Source organism: Mustelus asterias, chromosome 4, assembly GCF_964213995.1.
Source record: "Mustelus asterias chromosome 4, sMusAst1.hap1.1, whole genome shotgun sequence".
In the NCBI taxonomy this organism is placed as follows: Eukaryota; Metazoa; Chordata; class Chondrichthyes; order Carcharhiniformes; family Triakidae; genus Mustelus; species Mustelus asterias.
Window position 1 is genome coordinate 1,009,678 of NC_135804.1, and position 23,479 is coordinate 1,033,156.

At 43.9% G+C, this 23,479-nt stretch overlaps 1 protein-coding gene across 6 annotated transcripts in view; it reads left to right on the top strand.

Moving 5' to 3' along the window:
- The window catches only part of zc3h18 (zinc finger CCCH-type containing 18), a 201,761-nt gene that overhangs the window by 21,042 nt on the left and 157,240 nt on the right, over positions 1-23,479 (top strand). For all 6 annotated transcript variants that reach the window (XM_078210460.1, XM_078210461.1, XM_078210458.1 and 3 more), the window contains exon 3: positions 19,248-19,332. In XM_078210460.1, the coding sequence (XP_078066586.1) occupies positions 19,248-19,332 (85 nt within the window). The remainder of the gene's footprint in view (positions 1-19,247; positions 19,333-23,479) is intronic.

The window sequence follows — 23,479 nt, forward strand, 5'->3', positions numbered from 1 at the left end:
GCAAGGGTCTGGCAGATGGAGTACAATGTTGGTAAATGTGAGGTCATCCATTTTGGTAGGAATAACAGCAAAATGGACTATTATTTAAATGAAAGAACATTGCAGCATGCTGCTGTGCAGAGGGACCTGGGTGTCCTTGTGCAGGAATCTCAAGGAGTTGGTTTGCAGGTGCAGCAGGTAATTAAGAAGGCAAATGGAATGTTGTCCTTCATTGCTAGAGGGATGGAGTTTAAAGATAGGGAGATTATGCTGCAGCTGTATAAGGTGCTGGTGAGGCCACATCTGGAGTACTGTGTACAGTTTTGGTCTCCTTACTTGAGAAAGGATATACTGGCACTGGAGGGGGTGCAGAGGAGATTCACTAGGTTGATTCCAGAGTTGAGAGGGTTGGCTTATGAGGAGAGACTGAGTAGACTGGGGCTATAGTCATTGGAATTCAGAAGAATGAGGGGAGATCTTATAGAAACATATAAGATTATGAAGAGAATAGATAAGGTAGAAGCAAGGAAGTTGTTTCCACTGGCAGGTGAAACTAGAACTAGGGGGCATGGCCTCAAAATAAGGGGGAGCAGATTTAGGACTGAGTTGAGGAGGACCTTCTTTACCCAAAGGTGAATCTGTGGAATTCTCTGCCCAGTGAAGCAGTTGAGGCTACCTCATTGAATGTTTTTAAGGCAAGGATAGATAAATTTTTGAACAGTAAAGGAATTAAGGGTTATGGTGAGTGGGCGCGTAAGTGGTGCTGAGTCCATGAAAAGGTCAGCCATGATCTTATTGAATGGCGGAGCAGGCTCGAGGTGCCCCATGGCCTACCCCTGCTCTGAGTTCTTATGTTCTTATGTTATTATTAAACCTCTATGACTCTATGACATAGACAAGTTGGAGTGGGCAGATGAAGTTCAGTGTGGAGAAATGTGTGGTGATTCATTTTGGTAAGAAGAATGTGGAGAGACAATACAAAATATAAGATACAACTCTAAAGGGACTGTTGGTCCAGAGAGACCTGGGTGTAAATGTGCATAAGTCATTGAAGGTGGCAGCAGCACAAGTTCAGAGAGCCTTTAATAAAGCATATCATATCCTGGGCTTTATTAACAGAGTAAGAAGTTTAACAACACCAGGTTAAAGTCCAACAGGTTTATTTGGTAGCAAAAGCCACACTTGTGTGGCTTTTGCTACCAAATAAACCTGTTGGACTTTAACCTGGTGTTGTTAAACTTCTTACTGTGTTTACCCCAGTCCAACGCCGGCATCTCCACATCTTTATTAACAGAGTCATTGAGTGCAAGAGCTTATTATTATTCTCCCCTTTCTCCACTCTCTTCCTATCTCTAGCTTCCTTTTCCAAGGAACTATCGGAGCAGGAGTAGGCCATTCAGTCCCTTAAGCTTGGTCACCATTCAACTAGATCATGGTTGATCATCTATCTCAATGCCACTTTCCCATGCAATCCCCATATTGCTTGCTTTTAACCACTTCTCACATGCTATCTTCTTTCTGCCTTCCCTATCACATACCTCTCTCCTCCTGCCTAGAATAAGAATGCTCATCGCTGATATTCTCTCTCCTACATTCTGGCTTGCATCCATTCTCTTCAAATCTTAATGTTAGAATATGTCATGAATAGTAAAAAAAAAACAACTTTACTGATAAGCTGCCTGGTTTTAGAGGTTTACAGCATAGAAACAGGCTCTTCTGCTCAACTTGTCCATGCCGCCCTTTTTCTTTAACCACTAAGTAGTCCCATTTTCCCGCGTTTGGCCCATATCCCTGTATACCCATCCTACCCATGTAACTGTCTAAATGCTTTTAAAAGACAAAATTGTACCCCCCCTCTACTACTACCTCTGGGAGCTCGTTGCAGACACTCACCACCCTCTGTGTGAAAAAAACTACCCCTCTGGATCCTTTTACATCTCTCCCTTCTCACCATAAAATTTTATCTATCTAAACTGCAAAAGTGAACTCCAGCCTGGTGATTTATCCACTTTCAGGGATGCTAAATATCTATATTTCTTCCCTCACTATGTTTACCTCATCCAATAGTTCACACTCCTCCTCCTGTGCTCAGTTCTGGTCGCCTCACTATAGGAAGGATGTGGAAAAGATTGAAAGGGTGCAGAGGAGATTTACAAGGATGTTGCCTGGATTGAGTGGCATGCCTTATGAGGATAGGCTGAGGGAGCTCGGTCTTTTCTCCTTGGAGAGACGTAGGATGAGAGGAGACCTAATAGAGGTATATAAGATGTTGAGAGGCACAGAACGGGTGGACTCTCAGAGGCTTTTTCCCAGGGTGGAAATGTCTGCTACGAGAGGACACAGGTTTACTGGGGACGAGCTTGGGGCTGGGACAAGGGACCAAACCTGTGATTTATATAAATGATCTGGAAGAAGGAGTAACTGGGGTGATCAGTAAGTTTGCGGACGACACAAAACTGGCAGGACTTGCAGATAGTGAGGAACATTGTCAGAGGCTACAGAAGGATATAGATAGGCTGGAAATTTGGGCAAGGAAATGGCAGATGGAGTTCAATCCTGATAAATGCGAAGTGATGCATTTTGGTGGGAATAATGTAGGGAGGAGCTACACGATAAATGGAAGAACCATAAAGGGTGTAGAGACGCAGAGGGACCTGGGTGTGCAAGTCCACAGATCTTTGAAGGTGACGTCACAGGTGGAGAAGGTGGTGAAGAAGGCATATGGCATGCTTGCCTTTATAGGACGGGGCATAGAGTATAAAAGTTGGGGTCTGATGTTGCAGATGTATAGAACGTTGGTTCGGCCGCATTTGGAATACTGCGTCCAGTTCTGGTCGCCACACTACCAGAAGGACGTGGAGGCTTTGGAGAGAGTACAGAGGAGGTTTACCAGGATGTTGCCTGGTATGGAGGGGCTTGGTTATGAGGAGAGATTGGGGAAACTGGGGTTGTTCTCCTTGGAAAGACGGAGGATGAGGGGAGACTTAATAGAGGTATCTCCTGGACTCGTTTCGATCGCCTCAGGGGGTCGGAGAGGAATTTCCCAGATTTTCTTTTCCCCATATTGGCCCTGGGGTTTTTCACTCTGGGTTTTCGCCTCTCCCTGGAGATCACATGGTCTGGAATGGGGGGGTGGGGGTAAGTTAATAGGTTGTAATGAACAAAGCATCATAGCTGTGAGGGACAGCTCGGTGGATAGGATATTGGTATGTAGATAGGCTGGAAAATTGGGCGGGGATCCTGGATTCAGGATTCAATCCTGGACCGGGGAGCGGCGCGGGCTTGGAGGGCCGAAGGGCCTGTTCCTGTGCTGTATTGTTCTTTGTTCTTTGTTTAGGGTGCTGGGGGGTAGGTACAGGGGAGATGTTAGGGGTAAGTTTTTCCACACAGAGGGTGGTGGGCGAGTGGAATCGGCTGCCGTCAGTGGTGGTGGAGGCAAACTCAATAGGGTCTTTTAAGAGACTCCTGGATGAGTACATGGAGCTTAATAGGATGGAGGGTTATAGGTAGGTCTAGAAGGTAGGGATGTGTTCGGCACAACTTGTGGGCCGAAGGGCCTGTTTGTGCTGTAGTTTTTCTATGTTCTATGTTAACTAAAATGGCTGCTTTGCTCCTTTTATAACAAGTATTCATTAAGAGCATGCCACCTCTTCTGCCTGGTGCACGTTACCTTTTTGGTCTTTAATGGCATTACTCTTTCCTTAGTTATCCCGTTGCTCCTTTTGAAAGCGTAGAACACCTTTGGGATTTTTAGATTTTACTTGCCAATATATTTTCATATCCTTTCATTGCTTTCCTAATTTCTCTCAATTTTGTGCCTGCACTTCCTCCACTCAAGCTTTCGGCTCTTGGTATCTGACGTTATGGATAGGCAATAAATGTTGGCCTTGCCAGTAATGTTCAGATCCCAAATATGAATGAAGATAAACATATGCCTCTGTTTAATGCCACATCCTACTCCATATGCTCTTTGATATTCAGGGGTCTAGATTTGACAATCCTGTTTTTCTCAGAATCATAGAATCTCTACAGTGCAGAAGGAGGCCATTTGGCCCATCGAGTATGCACCGACAACAATCCCACCCAGCCATATCCCCCACATATTTACCCTGCTATTCCCCCCGACATTAAGGGGCAATTTAACATGACCAACCTACCTAATCTTCACATCTGTGGACTGTGGAAGGAAACCGGAGCACCCGGAGGAAACCCACGCAGACATGGGGAGAATGTGCAGACTCCACACAGACAGTCATCCGAGGCTGGAATTGAACGCGGGTCTCTGGTGCTGTAAGGCAGCAGTGCTAACCACAGTGCCACCGTGCTGCCCAAAGTGGGAACATGTTTGTTCTGAATCCTCTTCGTTTCCTTGAATACCACCCGCTTCTACATTATTCTATCGTTCATCTGGCAGTAAGGATCTTCAGTTGCAAGCAGAAAAAGAACCAACTTCACAAAGTAAACCAAAGAAAAAGGTTTAATAAAAAAAACGTAATTACACCAGCACTCAGGCCACGCCCTGGGCCACCCAAATTCCCACAATCCCCATCTGCTTTCTATTTATACTGGGTCAGCTCACCGCCACATCATTTTGTCATTGGTTACATTGTCTACCTGGTCATCTGACCCTCACAGCATACTACCATTGGTTACATTATAACATGTATTTCTGTACTCGCCAGCACATGGCGCCAGCACATGGCATCGGCACTGATTTACCTTCAGCCAGCTGCTTCTTGTCCACTTCTCCAAAATCACATCTCTGACTTATCCCAAATATAAAATTTTTATTGCTAGTCTATTTCTTTTCCATAACTGCACTAAATCTAATTGAATTATAATCACTTGAGTCCAGAACTGCTTTTCTTATAAATAAAAGCAAAATACTGGGGATGCGGGAGACCTTAAATAAACGCAAAGTGCTGGAAAAACCCAGCAGGTCTGGCAGCATCTGTGGAGAGAGAAGCGGAATTAATATTTCAAGTCCATTATGACTATTTTTTCAGAACATGACATATATGACTTTTTCTGAAGTGGACTCGAAATGGCGACACTGTTTCAGTCCAGTGCACTCTGCCTGATAGTCAAGGAGGCACATTTTGCTTCGTGTGGGAATCCGAGGAGATTTCTTGTGTCTTTTTAAAATTCATTTACATGACTGCAGTGTTTCAAGAAGGCAGCACACCACCACCACCTCAAGGGCAACTAGGAATGGACAATAAATGCAGGCCAACCAGTGACGCTCATGTCCCACGAATGAATAAAATAAAATGTAGGCTGGCCAGCATTTATTGCCCATCTCTAGTTGTTCTTGAGAAGGTGGTGGCATGCTGCTTTCAACCACTGCAGTCCTCGAGGTGTAGGTACACCCATATTGCTGTTAGAGATTTCTGGGACTTTGACCCAGCGACAGTGAAGGAATGGCAATGTATTTCTAAGTCAGGATAGTGAGTGACTTGGGGGGGAACCTCCAGGTGGTGGTGTTCCTAGGTATCTGCTGCCCTTGTCCTTTTACATGGTAGTTGTCATGGATTTGGAAGGTGCTGCCTAAAGAATGTTGGTGAGTTCCTATAAAACCATAAGAAATAGGAACAGGAGTTGGCTGCTCTGCCCCTCGAACCTGCTCTGCCACTCAATAGGATCGTGGCTGATCCGACATTCCTCGCATCCACTTTCCTGCTCTCTCCCCATAACCTTAGATTCCCCTGCTCATCAAATATCTACCTATCTCTTCCTTAAATTTACTCAGAACTCAGTCCCCACAGCTCTCTGTGACAAGGAGTTCCAAAGACTCACCACCCACTGAGAGAAGAAATTCCTCCTCATCTTTACCCTATCAAGCCGCTTAAGAATCTTATATGTTTCATTGCGATCACCTCTCATTCTTCTAAATTCCATTGAGTAGAGTCCCAACTTGTTTAACCTTTCCTCATAAAACAATCCTTCCGTGCCAGGGATCATCCTGGTGAACCTTCTCTGAAGTGCCTTCAATGAAATAATATCTTTCCTTAAATAAATGGACCAAAACTGCTCATAGTTTTCCGGATGTGCTCTTACCAGTACCTTGTACAGTTGCAGCAAGACTTCTTTACTCTTGTACTCCAACCGCCTTGAAATAAAGGCCAACATTCCATTACTCTTCCTGATTATCTGCTGCACCTGTTTCTAGCGTTGCGTGTTTCATGCGCAAGTACCCCTAAGCCCCCTTTGCGTTGCAGCTTTCTGCAGTTGTTTTCAATTTTAAAAATGCTCTTTTATTCTCCCTTCCAAAATGAACAACATCAAGTTTTCCCACATTATACTCCATTTGCCAACTTTTTCAACCTATCAATATCTCTTTGTAAAGTGTTTATATCCCTCTCTCAACTTGTTTTTGTACCTATTTTGTGTCGTCTGCAAATGTAGCAGTACACTTGCTTGCTTCCTTCCTTGTCGAAAAGCCTTCTGGAAGTGCAAATGCAACACATCCACTGGTTCCCCTCTAACCACTCTGGTTGAGACTTTCTCAAAAAACTCTAATAAATTAGTCAGAATTTCCCTTTCATGAAGCCATACTGACTCTGCTTGATTAGATTGTGAGATTCCAGATGTTATTACTTCTTTAATAGTCGATTCCAACATTTTTTGCAACAATAGATCAGCCTGTAGTTACTTGCTTTTTGCCTCCCTTTCTTTTGGATAGGAGCATCACATTGGCAGTTTAGCAATCCTCTGGTACTTCTCCAGCATCCAAAGAGTTTTGGAAAATTATGACCAATGCATCCACTATCTTTATAGCTAATTTATTTAGGATCCTAGGGTTGCAAGCCATCAGAGCCTGAGGACTTATTTACCTTTAGCCCCATTATTTTGTCTGATACTCTTTCTCTAATGATGGTGACTGTACTTAATTCCTACCCTATGTTATTTAGTATTAATGGAAGGTTCAAACTATCTTCCACCATAAAGACTGATGCAAAAGTATCTGTTTTAACTCCTGCATTTCCTTGTTCCCCATAACACTCCCCCCGGATTCATTTTCTAAGGGGCCTGTGTTCACTTTGACCTCTTTTTATATATTTAAAGATGCTTTTATTGTCAATTTTTATATTCCTCGTTAGTTTGTAGCTTATTGTCTCTCTCTCTTTATTATCTTTTTACTGGATTCTAAACTTATCCTGGTCTTTGGGGCTGTCTCTGACTTTTGTTTGCTTCCTTGAATGCTTTTTCTTTCAACTTAATACTCTCTTAAACTTCCTTGGTTAGCCATGATTTATCCCTCTCTTAGAATCTTTCCTGTTTACTGGGATATATTTTTGCTAAGAGTCATGAATTACCTCCTTAAATGCCTGTCACTGCTTTGCTTACTGTCTTTCCTGCTAATCTATCCACCAGTCCACTTTGGCTACTCTGTCCTCATTTAATTGTAATTCTCTTTATTTAAGTTAAACACAGTTGTTTCAGACCCACTCTCAAACTAAATGTTAAATTCTATCATGTTATGATCACTACTTCCTAGGGGATCTTTTCCTCGGAGGTCATTTATTAAACCTGCCTCATTACCCATTACCGGATTCGAGATGGCCTGTTCGTTGGTTGGTTCCATGACATATTGTCTAGGAAACTATCCCTAATGCACTCTGTGAATTTGTTGTCATAGCTACCCTTTCCAACTTGATTAACCCAATCAACATGAAGATTAAAGTCACCCATAATTATTGCTCTATTTTTATATGCTCCTATTATTTGCTGATTTATAACCCTTTCTTAGTGTGGCTACTGTTTGGGGGTCTATAGACGACTGCCACTGTCGCCTTTCCTTTGCTGTTTTGACCTCAAACTAAATGGACAATTGTTTCATGGTCCTAGTTAGATTTTTAATTCTAGATATTTTATTGAGCTTTTAAATTCCACCATCTGCTTGGTGGGATTTGAACCCAAGTCTCCGGAGCATTATCTTGTGTCACTGGATTACTAGTCAAGTAACAAAACCACTTTGCCACTGCCTCCCCAAATTATCGATATATGCGTTATTGGTCTAAACTTGGGTGTACTGGGTGCAATTTCTGGATCTCAAAACCTGGAAGTATTGTGTACAGCAAGGAGGACAGTGAGAATGCTAACAGTTTATCTAATAATTTCTTCACCATTGGTGGCCATGGCTTCAGTTGCATAGGCCCAGATCTCTGGAATTTCCTCTCTACACCTCTAACTTGCATTGTCCTTTAAGACACTTCTTAAAACCTGTCTGTTTGATCAAACTTATTGGTCATCAGACAAAGAACAAAGAACAATACAGCGCAGGAACAGGCCCTTCGACCCTCCAAGCCTGCGCCACTCTAAGCCTGCGCCACTAGACCATTTGTTTGTGTCCCTCTATTCCCAGTCTGTTCATGTGGCTATCTAGATAAGTCTTAAACGATCCCAGTGTGTCCGCCTCAATCACCTTGCTTGGGAGTGCATTCCAGGCCCCCACCACCCTCTGTGTAAGATATGTCCCCCTGACATCTGTGTTGAACCTTGCCCCCCTCACCTTGAACCTGTGACCCCTTGTGTTCGTCACCTCCGACCTGGGAAAAAGCTTCCCACTGTTCACCCTATCTATGCACTTCATAATTTTATACACCTCTATTAGATCGCCCCTCATCCTCCGTCTTTCCAGGGAGAACATCCCCAGTTTACCCAATCTCTCCTCATAGCTAAGACCCTCCACACCAGGCAACATCCTGATAAACCTTTCCTGTACTCTCTGCAAAGCCTCCACGTCCTTCTGGTAGTGTGGCGACCAGAACCAGACGCAGTATTCCAAATGTGGCCTAACCATCGTTCTATACAGCGGCAACATCATATGCCAACTTTTATATTCTATGCCCTGTCCAATAAAGGCAAGCATGCCATATGCCTTCTTCACCACCCTCTCCACCTGTGCTGCCACCTTTAAGGATCTGTGGACTTGTACACCCAGGTCCCTCTGTGTGTCTATACTCCTGATGGTCCTGCCATTTATTGTATAGCTCCCCCTTACATTAGATCTACCGAAATGCATCACTTTGCATTTATCTGGATTAAATTCCATCTGTCATTTCTCTGCCCAATGTTCCAGCCTATCTATATCCTGCTGTATTCTCTGACAATGTTCATCACTATCCGCAACTCCAGCAATCTTTGTGTCGTCCGCAAACTTACTGATCACACCAGCTACATCTTCCTCCAAATCATTTATATATATCACAAACAGCAGAGGTCCCAGTACAGAGCCCTGCGGAACTTCACTAGTCATGATGTGGAGATGCCGGCGTTGGACTGGGGTAAACACAGTAAGAGTTTTAACAACACCAGGTTAAAGTCCAACAGGTTTATTTGGTAGCAAATACCATAAGCTTTCGGAGCGCTTCTCCTTCGTCAGATGGAGTGGAAATGTGCTCTCAAACAGGGCACAGAGACACAAAATCAAGTTACAGAATACTAATTAGAATGCGAATCCCTACAGCCAGCCAGGTCTTAAAGGTACAGACAATGTGGGTGGAGGGAGCATTAAACACAGGTTAAAGAGATGTGTATTGTCTCCAGACAGAACAGCTAGTGAGATTCTGCAAGTCCAGGGGGCAAGCTGTGGGGTTACTGATAATGTGACATAAACCCAACATCCCAGTTTAGGCCGTCCTCGTGTGCGGAATTTGGCTATCAGTTTCTGCTCAGTGACTCTGCGCTGTCATGTGTTGTGAAGGCCGCCTTGGACTTCTATGGCTAAGCCAGTTCTCCACCCATCTAGCTAGCTCACCTTTTATCCTGTGAGATTTAACCTTTTGCACCAGCCTGCCATGAGGGACCTTGTCAAACGCTTTACTAAAATCCATATAGATGACATCCACGGCCCTTCCCTCGTCAATCGTTTTTGTCACCACCTCAAAAAAACTCAGCCAAATTTGTGAGGCATGACCTCTCTCGTACAAAACCATGCTGTCTATCGCTAATGAGATTATTCAGTTCTAAATGCGCATATATCCTATCTCTAAGAATCTTCTCCAACAATTTCCCTACCACGGACGCCAAGCTCACCAGCCTATAATTACCCGGGTTATCCTTGCTACCCTTCTTAAATAACGGCACCACATTTGCTATCCTCCAATCCTCTGGGACCTCACCTGTGTCCAGTGAAGAGACAAAAATGTCTGTTAGAGGCCCAGCAATTTCATCTCTTGCCTCCCTGAGGAGTCTAGGATATATGCCATCCGGCCCTGGGGATAGAACATAGAACAGTACAGCACAGAACAGGCCCTTCGGCCCACGATGTTGTGCCGAGCTTTATCTGAAACCAAGATCAAGCTATCCCACTCCCTATCATCCTGGTGCGCTCCATGTGCCTTTCCAATAACCGCTTAAATGTTCCTAAAGTGTCGTGACTCCACTATCACTGCAGGCAGTCCATTCCACACCCCAACCACTCTCTGTGTAAAGAACCTACCTCTGATATCCTTCCTATATCTCCCACCACGAACCCTATAGTTATGCCCCCTTGTATTAGCTCCATCCACCCGAGGAAATAGTCTTTGAACGTTCACTCTATCTATCCCCTTCATCATTTTATAAACCTCTATTAAGTCTCCCCTCAGTCTCCTCCGCTCCAGAGAGAACAGCCCTAGCTCCCTCAACCTTTCACATTTGTCTGTCTTAATGTTTCCTAAAAAACCTAACACTTCCTCCCTTGTAATTGAGATTTTTTCTAACGGGTCAACACATTTCTCTGAGACACTACCAGTCAACATGTCCCTCTCCTTTGTGAATACTGATGCAAAGTATTCGTTTAGGATCTCTCCTACTTCCTTTGGTTCTAAGCATAATTCCCCTCCTTTGTCCCTGAGAGAACATAAGAACATAAGAAATCGGAGCAGGAGTAGGCCATCTGGCCCTTCGAGCCTGCCCCGCCATTCAACAAGATCATGGCTGATCTGAAGCGAATCAGTTCCACTTACCCGCCTGCTCCCCATAACCCCTAATTCCCATATCGATCAGAAAACTATCTACCCGTGATTTAAACATATTCAACGAGGAAGCCTCCACCACTTCAATGGGCAGAGAATTCCAGAGATTCACTACCCTCTGAGAGAAGAAGTTCCCCCTCAGCTCCCTGATTCTTTCCCTAACAACCCTCTTGTTCCTAACGTATGTATAAAATGCCTTGGGATTCTCCATAATCCTGTCTGCCAAGGATATTTCGTGTTCCCTTTTTGCCCTAATATTACTTTTATGATTTGGTGGATTACCTGTTTTAAAATGCTGTTGTGAAGCACCATGAGACCGTTATAATGTTAAAGGTGCGATACATATGCTGTTGCTGATAAACTTAAAAGTAGAGCGTGAATGAGTGACTGCTGACTGTCAATGAGGGCTGAATAAATTGAACAGTGACCACCTCAAGCAATGTAGCTTTCAGCCTTGTGGTACAATGCAATGATGTCAGCTGCTGCTCCGGTTCTGAAACTCAGAGCTCATGCTCCTCCAGAAGAAACGTCCTGGAATTCCCCCACGATGTGCATTCGGTACTGAAATGGCCAGCCATCCCTGTATTCATCTACTGTTTAAACTAGCCAGAAATAAGACTCAAGTCTACTTATTGGTTACTAAAGTAACCAATTATTAGACCAGCAACTAAATTTCTTAGTTTCATCCATTGCCATACGTTAGAGAGAAAAAAGACAATGTTAACACTAAGCATTTAATTACTTGCCTGCTGACCTGTGATATTAGAGATGGATAACATGCTATGAAGGAATTTTAAAAAGTTCTTTGTTTTTTTTGCTCAGTGTATGCTGCCATTGCCATTCTACCTCCAGCTGCTCGGGTCCACATTCTGTCTGTTGTTTTCTCTTTCTCTTCACTTATGCTGCCACTGCTCCTCCCCCTTCTGGTACCTCACAGGTCCACACACTCGCACTGTTTTTCCCTTTGGGGAGTAGTGGGCAGTAGTGGAAGGATTCCAGAGCTGGTTATCAGCTCCTTGAACTGTGTCATGAACGCTCCTTCCATGGCCAACAAGTTCTGAGTTGTACATGATCCCAGAGGGGCATTTTCAGGATGACATCCTCTATAACGAGTGGAGTGTCTCTGGGATCACTGCTGGATCCACAATTATTTACATATATATTAATGAGTTGGACGAGGGAAGCGAATGTAAGAATGCCAAGTTTGCTGATCATACAAAATAGATGGGAAGGCAAGTGGTGAGGATGGCTCAGAGTTTACAGACGGATTTAGACAAGTTATGTGAGTGGGCAAAACTTGGCAAATGGAGTATAATGTAGGAAAATGTGAAATTACGCACTTTGGTAGGAAGAATAAAGGAGCTGAACATTATCTAAAGGAGAAGGACTGCAGGAAGCTGCAGCACAGGGATTGGGGATCCTCGTGCATAAATCTCAAAAAATTAGCATGCAAGTTCTTCGTGTTGATTGGGCAAATGAAATTTTGGCCTCTATTTCAAAGGGAATGGAATATAAAAACAGGGAAGTCTTGCAAAAACTATAAAAGGCACTAGTTAGATAACACCTGGAATACTGTGAACAGTTTTGATCCCCTTATCTAAGGAAAGATATACTGGCATTGAAGGCAGTCCAGAGAAGGTTCACTAGGTTGATCGTGGGTAGGGAGGGATTTTCTTATGAGGAGAGGTTGAGTAGCTTGGGGCTCTACTCACTGGCATTTAGAAGGATAAGAGGTAACCTTATTGAGACATAAAGAATTCTTGGGGCTCGAAAGGATGGATGCTGAGATTATTTTACCTTGTGGGGGAGTCCAGGACCAAAGGGCAAAATCTCAGTGAAAGATCACCCATTTAAGGCAGTGATGAGGAGGAATTTCTTCTGTGGCTGTGAATCTATGAAATTCTTTACTGTGGAGGCTGGGTCATTAAGTATGTTCAAGGCTGAGATAGATTTTTAATCTGTAGATGAATCAAGGGTTACGGGAATAAGGTGGGAAAGTGAAGTTGATTAGCATATCAGATCAGTCATGGTCTCATTGAATGGCAGAACAGACTCAATGGGCTGAATGGCCTTTGTCTTTGGTCTTACCTAAAAGGCATAAATTTGAAATTTTGAGCCTGGGAAAATTTTTTGGTGGTAATTGGAACACTGAAGTTCCTCCTATCAGAAACTGGTGGAGCAATATCTGTAATAGCTTTGAATAAGCATGTAGGTAAATATTTAGATTCACAGAAATGCCCAGCGCAGGATGAAACATTCAGCCCATAATGTCTTTCAACTCACTGAAAGAGCTATCCACATAATCCCAATTCTTTTGCTCTTTCTGCATCTTGTTTACATTTTGTTTTTGTGCTATTTATCTTTGTGTTATCTTAGTGAATCTCTTCTGCACCCTCTCATGCCTCCATAATGTTTTTTGCAGTAAGTTGACAAGTGTGCTGTGACAGTTGTCCTTTTAGTCTATTATGTAATTAAGAAAAACAGGATTCTCTGCTTTTAAGTTTTTAACATTTGTCTGTCCTCTTCTTTCATTCATAACATACCTAACCCCCCTCAGCATTAAAATTGATTTGACTTCTGTTTATCTGATCTCCTGTCCTTTGATTGCCTTTTAACTGCATTTTAGTTTCATTTGCAATAATTAATATTGCGGGGTAGATTTTCATTTTGATGTCTGGCATTGCAGATTAACATCTGTTATAGAAACCCTGTGATTTGGAAATGCAAACTGAGCATTTTCTACAACAGACAATTGATCTACAGCACAGGTTTCCGCCCACGTAGAAGTTGGAAATTTACCCATATGTCCTTGTTACTCGCATCTAAATTATATGCATATATGATGAACAGTTGTCCAACAATGACCACTGAGAGACATCATTCTGTATAATTTGGTCTGAAAAATTATTAACCATTACTTCCTGTTCCTCAATCAACTTCTGACCAATGCTCCTACACTTCTTTATCACTGTCCCTTTATTCTATCAGCAAGTCTATTCATGCAACAACTTATGACACTATAAATGCATGTATTGTGCTGTGTTGAGAACTGCTGGTTCAATTAATGAGTCAATTTGGATACATGAAGTGTGAATTTTAAAGAAAACATATATTTAGATAGTGCCTATTCTGCGCACTGGACATCTTAAAAGTCCGAAAGATGTGCTGGTTAGGTGGATTGGCCATGCTAAATTCTCCCTCACTATCACCCAAAAAGGCGGTTCGGGTATACTGAGCGTGGCAACTAGGGGGTTTTCTCAGTAGTTTCATTGCAGTGTAATGTAAATCTACTCGTGACACTAATAAATAAACTTTAAAACTTTAAATTTTGTTTTAGAGTCAATGAAGTACTTCTGTAGTGTAGTTATTGTTGTAAAGTAGGAAGTCTGGCAGCCAATCTGTGCACAGCAAACTTCCACAAACAGTAATGTGATAATGGCGTAAATCTGTTTGTGTGATGTGTTTAACTAACTTGCTGGTGGTTTTTCAGGAGGTAATAGAGTGGGTTTAATGCAGTTGATGTGATGTAGATGGACTTCGAATAGGTATTTGATACGTTTCCACACAACAGACCCATGAGCAGAGTTAGAGTTCATGGAACTAAAAGGACAGTAGCAGCATGGATATGGGTTTGGCTGAATGACAGAAAACAAAGAGTAATGGCTAATGGGGATGTTCTTTGGACAGAAGTATGGCTTGTAGAGCGTTGTCCAGGGATCAGTGTTGGGACCCTTGCTCTTTCTGATATATATTGACCTAGACCTTGGTGTATTGGACATGATTTCAAAATTTGCAGCTGATACAAAACTTGGAAGCATTGTGAGCCCTGAAGAGAGCAGTGTAGAACTTCAAATGATGTATGAGGGGAGATTGACTAGGTTAGGATTGCTTCCGCTGGTGTTCAGATGAATGAAGGGGGGATCTCATTGAAATTTATAAAATTCTAACAGGATTAGACAGGGTGAATGCAGGTAGGATATTCCCGATGGCAGGGGTGTCCAGAACCAGGGGTTGCAGTCTGAGGAATCGGGGTAGACCATTTAGATGTTTCTTCACCCAAAAAGTGGTGAGCCTGTGGAATTCATTACCACAGGAAGTAGTTGATGCCAAAACATGGAATGTATTCAAGAGGCGACTAGAACAAGGACAAAAAAAGAACAAAAAAGTACAGCACAGGAACTGGCCCTTCAGCCCTCCAGACATGTGCCTGCCTAAACTAAAACCGAATGCACTTAGAGTCCATATCCTTCTATTCATGTATTCGTCTAGTTGCCCCATAAATGCCGCTATCGTACCTGCTCTCACTACTTCTCTGGGCAGTGTGTTCCAGACATTCACCACTCTCTGTAAAAAAAACTTGCCTCGCACATCTCTACTAAACTTTTCCCCATGCACCTTAAAGGTGGTGGATGGGGGCAAGGCAGTGGACGTGGTATATATGGATTTTAGTAAGGCGTTTGATAAGGTTCACCATGGTAGGCTTCTGCAGAAAATGCAGATGTATGGGATTGGGGGTGATCTAGGAAATTGGATCAGGAATTGGCTAGCGGATAGGAAACAGAGGGTGGTGGTTGATAGTAAATATTCATCATGGAGTGCGGTTACAAGTGGTGTACCTCAGGGATCTGTTTTGGGGCCACTGCTGTTTGTAATATTTATTAATGATCTGGATGAGGGTATAGTTGGGTGGATTAGCAAATTTGCTGATGACACCAAAGTCAGTGGTGTGGTAGACAGTGAGGAAGGGTGTCGTAGTTTGCAGGAAGACTTAGACAGGTTGCAAAGTTGGGCCGAGAGGTGGCGGATGGAGTTTAATGCGGAGAAGTGTGAGGTAATTCACTTTGGTAGGAATAACAGATGTGTTGAGTATAGGGCTAACGGGAGGACTTTGAATAGTGTGGAGGAGCAGAGGGATCTAGGTGTATGTGTGCATAGATCCCTGAAAGTTGGGAATCAAGTAGATAAGGTTGTTAAGAAGGCATATGGTGTCTTGGCGTTTATTGGTAGGGGGATTGAATTTAGGAGTCGTAGCGTTATGTTGCAACTGTACACAACTCTGGTGCGGCCGCACTTGGAGTACTGTGTGCAGTTCTGGTCCCCACATTACAGGAAGGATGTGGAGGCTTTGGAGAGGGTGCAGAGGAGGTTTACCAGGATGTTGCCTGGTATGGAGGGGAGATCCTATGAGGAGAGGCTGAGGGATTTGGGATTGTTTTCGCTGGAAAGGCGGCGGCTAAGAGGGGATCTTATTGAAACATATAAGATGATTAGAGGTTTAGATAGGGTGGATAGTGATAGCCTTTTTCCTCTGATGGAGAAATCCAGCACGAGGGGGCATGGCTTTAAATTGAGGGGGGGTAGTTATAGAACCGATGTCAGGGGTAGGTTCTTTACCCAGAGGGTGGTGAGGGATTGGAATGCCCTGCCAGCATCAGTAGTAAATGCGCCTAGTTTGGGGGCGTTTAAGAGATCCGTAGATAGGTTCATGGACGAAAAGAAATTGGTTTAGGTTGGAGGGTCACAGTTTTTTTTTAACTGGTCGGTGCAACATCGTGGGCCGAAGGGCCTGTTCTGCGCTGTAATGTTCTATGTTCTATGTTCTAAACTGTGTCGTCTAGTACTTGACTTTTCTACTCCAAGAAAGAGCATCTGACTATCCACTCTGTCCATGCCACTCATAATCTTGTAAATCTCTATCAGGTCTCCCCTCAACCTCCGTTGAGAACAACCGAGTTTATCCAAACTCTCCTCATAGCTAATGCCCTCCAGACCAGGCAACATCCTAGTAAACCTCATCTGTACTCTCTCCAAAGCATCCACATCCTTCTGGTAGTGTGGTGACCAGAATTGTACACAATATTCCAATTGAGGCCTTACTAAGGTTCTGTACAGTTGCAGCATGACCTGCAAATCTTTATACACAAAGCCCCAGATATAGCACTTGGGGTGAATGGAATCAAAGGTTATGCTCCCCGGGGAGCAGAGAGAAAGCAGGATTAGGATATTGAGTTGGATGATCAGCCATGATTGTAATGAATGGTGGAGCAGGCTTGGAGGGCCAAATGGCCTCCTCCTATCTTCTATGAATCTATGAAAAGAACACAGACAAGTTGATGGAGTGGGCTATCAAGTGGCAGATTCAGTTCAATACATGGAAATATGAACTGATTCATTTTGGTAGATAGACTCCCCAAAGTCTATCCATCATCTACAGGGCACAAGTCAAGAGTGTGATGGAATATTCCCCACTTACCTGGATGGGTGCAGCTCCAACAACACTCAAGAAGCTCGACACCATCCAGGACAAAGCAGCCCGCTTGATTGGCACCACATCTACAAACATTCAATCCCTCCACCACCGACGCTCAGTAGCAGCAGTGTGTACTATCTACAAGATGCACTGCAGCAATTCACCAAAGATCCTTAGACAGCACCTTCCAAACCCACAACCACTTCCATCTAGGAGGACAAGGGCAGCAGATACATGGGAACACCACCACCTGCAAGTTCCCCTCCAAGCCACTCACCATCCTGACTTGGAAATATGTCGCCATTCCTTTGCAGTCGCTGGGTCAAAATCCTGGCATTCTCCTTACAGATGCTGCCAGACCTGCTGAGATTTTCCAGCATTTTCTCTTTTGGTTTCAGATTTCAGCATCCGCAGTAATTTGCTTTTATCCTGGAATTCCCTCCCTGATGGCATAATGGGTCAAGCCACAGCACGTGGACTGCAGCGATTCAAAAAGGCAGCTCACCACCATCTTCTCAAGGGCAACTCGGGATGGGCAATGAATGCTGGCCAGCCAGTGACACCCATGTCCCACAAATGAATAAAAAAAAACATGGGGAGACAGTAGAGACAGTATAGAAAAGCAGGTACAATTCTAAAGGGAGTGCAGGAGCATAGGGACCTGGATGTACAGGTGCATAAGTCATTGAAGCTGGCAGGGCATGCCGAAAGATTTTATTAGTAGGGGCATAGAGTACAAGAGCGAGGAGGTTATGATAAACTTGTATAAAACATTAGTTCAGCCTCAACTGGAGGGAGGATGTGGAGACATTGGTGAAATGGTCCAGAGATAAGGAACTTCAGTTAAGAAGATAGATTGGAGAAGTTAGGACGGCTTTCCTTGGAGAAGAGGAGGATGAGAGGAAATTTGATCGAGCTATTCAAAATCATAAGGGGTCTGGGCAGAGTAGATTGGGAAAAAATTCTCACTAGTGAAATAATCAAGAAGACAGCACAGATTTAAACTGATAAAAGAAGCAATGGAGACATGAGGAAAAACATTTTCACAGCAAATGGCTAAGATCTTGAATACACTGTGTGTGCTGGAAGTGGGTTCAATCAAGGCATTCAGGCGGGAATTGGATTATTATCTGAAAAGGAATAACGTGCAGGGCCATGGAGAGAAGGTGGGGGAGTGGCACTAGGTGAATTGCCCATTGAGAGCCATCATGGACACAGTGGACTGAATGGCCCCCTTCGGCACTGTCACAACTCATAGGATTGTATGATATAAATATCAGCCAAGAGGTTGGGTTCGCTCCCCTGCTGTTCAAAACTGTGCTATTGGATCAATTACATCCAGCCCAGCCCTTCCACCAATACACACGATCCTACTAACTTCTGGTAGGGAAGTACAGTTGAAATTCCTGAGCCACTGAAGTTACTTTTATAAAATCAGATGGTTGCTCCCATTAATGATGTGTCTTGTTCAGATTTTACTATTTGTATCTCAGATGAAATGAGTCATCTGGTTAGGGTTAGGTTGATTGACTATGCTAAAAATTGCCCTTAGTGTCCTGAGATGCGTAGGTTAGAGGGATTAGTGGGTAAATATGTAGGGATATGGGGATAGGGCCTGGGTGGGTTTGTGGTCAGTGCAGACTCGATGGGCCGAATGGCCTCTTTCTGTACTGTAGGGTTTCTATGATTTCTATGAGTCCTATTCATGTGAACCGAATGATCTATGTTACTATATTATACCATTTATATAAAACATTCGATCACTATTGTTTGAGAAATTATACAGAGGTGTAAGTAATTTGAGGAAATAAAAAGTTTGCACAAGCTGTCATCTTCAAACATTGGGGATGTGAACTATTGTGATAATATATTGGAACCCAGTGTCATTACTGGTGAGCAAACCTAGAACATGCTTTGGTAAATTGTCCAGCTGTGAATGTCATAATCAATCTTGAACTTGGCCTTGCCTGCTTCCAACATTGGCTGCTACTCCAGGACTGCTAATGCCAGTTGTATTTGGTATTTACACTCTGCCTCCTTTTTTAACCTGTTACTAGGATGATGACCTTGAGGAAGGCGAAGTAAAAGATCCCAACGAGAGAAAAGTCCGACCAAAGCCCATCTGCAGATTCTACATTAAAGGTAATCACCGAGTTTGAAGGATTGGAGCTAGAATAATTAGTCAGTGTTTGTGGGAATTAGAATCTGCATTCAGGTACCTTCTTGAAGTTTGCACATCACCTCCCCTCATATGGATGCTCTTATTGAATTTATGTTTAGGTATGGGCGGCACGGTAGCACAGTGGTTAGCACAGCTGCCTCACAGCGCCAAGGACCCGGGTTCGATTCCCGGCTTGGGTCACTGTCTCTGTGGAGTTTGCACATTCTCCCGTGTCTGTGTGGGTTTCCTCCGGGTGCTCCAGTTTCCTCCCACAGTCTGAAAGACGCGCTGGTTAGGTGCATTGACCTGAACAGGCGCTGGAGTGTGGCGACTGGGGGAATTTCACGGTAACTTCATTGCAGTATTAATATAAGCCTTACTTGTGACCAATAAATAAACTTTACTTTATGGTGGTGATGAAGATGGAGAAAAGAGTGAGGGCAATGACACATCCCCGCTTGACTCCAGTTTTAATCTCGAAGGTTTCTATCTTATTGCCAAATGTGAGGACTGTCACTGACATCTTGATGTGAAGTCGTTAGAGGATGTTGATGAATTTCTCTGGACAGCCAGCCTTTGACAGGGTCTTCCACAGCACTTCCCGACTGAGTGAGTTGAAGGCCTTGGTCAGATTGATGAAGGCCATGTCGAGTATTGGTGTTGTTCCTGGCATTTCTGTTGAAGTTGTCGAGCAGTGAAAATCATGTCTGTTGTTCCACGGTTTGGTTGGAAGCCACGCTGGCTTTCCGGAAGGATTATTTCAGAGACTGGGAGGAGGTGAATAGTGAGGGTTCGGGCAATGATTTTCCTGGCGATGGGAAGTAGGGAGATTCCTCAGTCCTTCTCACAGCCCTGCTTTTGTTTCCCTTCTTGAAGATAGTGGCGATGACGGCATCCCTGAGCTCAGCAGGAATTTCTTCTTCTCTCCCAGATTTTCAGGAAAAGCTGATGGCGATGACGACTTCTCCAGGTTTGAAAATCTCTGCTGGAATACTGTCCATACCTGCGGCCTTTCCATTCTTCACCTTTTAATGATGGCTTCAACTTCATCTGCGTTTGGTGGGAATCCAAGATCATCTTTGAGAAGTTGCTGAATTTCCTTAAACACGTCCTCGTCTATGATTGTATCACAGCTTGAGATTTCTTTGAAGTGTTTTTTCCAATCCTTACTTTGCACTCATTTGAGGCCTAGGGTGCTTGGACCTTATATATTGCACTGGTGGCACTGAAGAAGCCCCAGGTATCGTGCTTGTCGGCCTGGAGTTGCAGCTCCTTAACTTTCTCAGTCCACCATTGGTTCTTGACTTCCCTAGTTCTTTTTTGTACCTCTGCCTTAGCTGATTGGTGAGCTCTCCTCTTTGCCTTGCTGGTTATGTTGTTTTGCCAGGTGTGAGATCTTTCCTCTTCATGGAATCCCTATAGTGAAGAACGAAGTCATTTGGCCCATCAAGTCTGCACCATCTCTCCGACAGAGCATTGTACTCAGGCCCTATCCCCGTAACCCCACATATTTACCCTGCTATTCCCTCAAACCTACACACCTTGGGGCACTAAGGGGCAATTTAGCATGGCCAATTCACCTAACCTGCACACCTTTGGACTGTGGGAGGAAACCAGAGCACCCGGAGGAAACCCATGCAGACACTGGGAGAATGCGCAAATTCCACACAGCCACCCAAGGCCAGAATTGAACCCGGGTCCCTGGCGCTATGAGGCAGCAGTGCTAACCACTGTGCCACCCTTCTTGTTGATGAGGCCTTGGATGGTGTAGTCGTTCTTGTCAAAACAGTCTTGGTGTTTCCTGATCTTGCAGCTGATGTTTCTTCACTTAAGATGATGGCTGCCATCAACTCTTGCCAGTTTTCCTCCATTCCATTAGAATGAACGCTTTGGAGATTTTGGTGAAGACATTGTTGGACATTCACTAGCCTGCTTGGCTCTTGAAGCCGCTGAATGTTGATTTTTTTTCTGAGCTGTTCTTCATCTTGTGCTGCTTCTGGTGAAGTTTGGAGATAGAGGAGTGGATGAGCCAGTGGACTGTCCAGCAGTCTTCAGCACTGATCACCGCTTCGGTGATGAGGGCATCCTTTTAGTCTCACGATTGGACGATGATGAAGTCGAATCCTGTAACAAAGCTTTGATTGTGGATGTCTCCAGGAAGTCTTGAACTTGTTTTTGACGGAACGTTGTGTTAGGGATGACAAGCTGGTGTTCTGCCTATTTGGTGAGCAGGAGAACCCCATTGGAGTTGCAAGTCCCAACTCCTCCTTTCCAATGGTTCCTTTCCAGAGTTGGGATTCCTTTTTTAACACTGGCCTTGAAGTCCCCAAGGAGAGTAATCTTCTTTGAAATGTTGGGGCGTATGGTGTCCAAGGTGGAGTAGAAGCCTTCTTTGGACTCATCATTGGCATCAAGGGTTGGGACATAGGCACCCACGACCCCGTTTCCTGCTGGTTTTTGGCAAGTTGTAGACAGAGGATCTTGAGGTGCTCGTTGTAGTTGACCAGGAGCCCTTGAGAGTCAGTTGACGAGTTCTTTCTTGATGGCAAATCCAATTTTGTGTGTCTTGGGCTGATTGTCGAGTTTTCTTCTCCATAAGAAGGTATAACTACTGCCACCTTTCCTCAGCTGCTCTTTGCCTGCTCTCTGGGTCTCTTGCAGGGCAGTGACATCAGTGTTGAAGTGTCTTGCGTTCACGGGCAACAAGGTCCTGTCTCCCTCTCCAATCGTCACAGGGCTCCTCCCTCTCTGACCAGATCTTAGACTTCCTAACCCACAGACCACAATCAGTAAGGATCGGCAACAACAGCTCCATGATCATCCTCAACACCGGTGTCCCACAAAGCTGTGTCCACAGCCCCCGACTATATGCCTGTGACTGTGTGGCCAAATTCCTCTACAACTCGATTTTCAAGTTTGCTGACGACACCACCGTTGTGGGTCGGATCTCAAACAACGATGAGACAGAGCACAGGAACGAGATAGAGAATCTGGTGAACTGGTGTGACGACAAGAATCTCTCCCTCGATGTCAACAAAACGAAGGAGATAGTCATTGACTTCAGGAAGCGTAGTGGAGGACATCAACGGAGTGATGTGGAAATGGTCGAGTGTTTCAAGTTTTGAGGCGTCCAGATCACCAAAGATGACACAAAGATATACAAAGAAAATATACAAAGAAAAGTACAGCATAGGAACAGGCCTTTCGGCCCTCCAACCCTGTGCTGATCATGATGCTCTCACTAAACTAAAAAAAACCTTACTCGGTCCGTATCCCTCTATTTCTTCCCTATTCATGTGCCCATCCTCTTAAATATTGCTAACGTGCCTGCTTCCACCACCTCCTCTGGCAGCGCGTTCCACGCACCCACCACTCTCTGCATGAAAAACTTCCCCCCGCACATCTCCCTTAAACATTCCCCCTCTCACCTTGGACCTTTAATTACTTAAAAATTCAACCCACTGAACTATAGTTTGCTTTTGTTGAGGTTCTGTGATGTGGAAAAATTAACTAAAGTACGTCAATGTGAAGCAACAAAATTATTGTGAGCAAGAGTTTAAGAAGATTTAGGCGAACATGTGATATAAAAATATAAACAGTAGCTGGATTAGGCCATTCTGCCTCGAGTCTGTTCCGTTATTCCGTATAATCATGCCTTATCTTTGACCTTAATTCCACTTTCCCACCCAATCCCCATATCCCTTGATTCCTTGAGCATCCAAAAATATTTCAATCTCAGGATTGAATATACTCGATGACTTTAGTGTCCACAGCCTTTTGGGGTTGAGAATTCCTAAGATTCACAAACTTCTCGGTGAGCAAATTCTTCCTCATCTGCATTCTAAATGGCCAACCCCTTAATCTGAAGCCATGAATAGTGCTCTAGTTCTCAACTCAAGCAAAGGGAAATAGTTTTCAAAGAAAATAGGGAGGAGAAAAAAACTAATTTAAAAAAAATCCCCTATGATTTTCTGCCAGGGTTGCTCGCAGTAGTATCTAAGAGATGAATCTTTAATTCCTGGAAATTCCAGAACAATCCTGAGGTATTGGTGATCTTATCCTGTTCATGGCCTAGGGCAGTAATGCTTTTTATATATGTATAAAAATATATGGTGAAAGCTGGAAAGG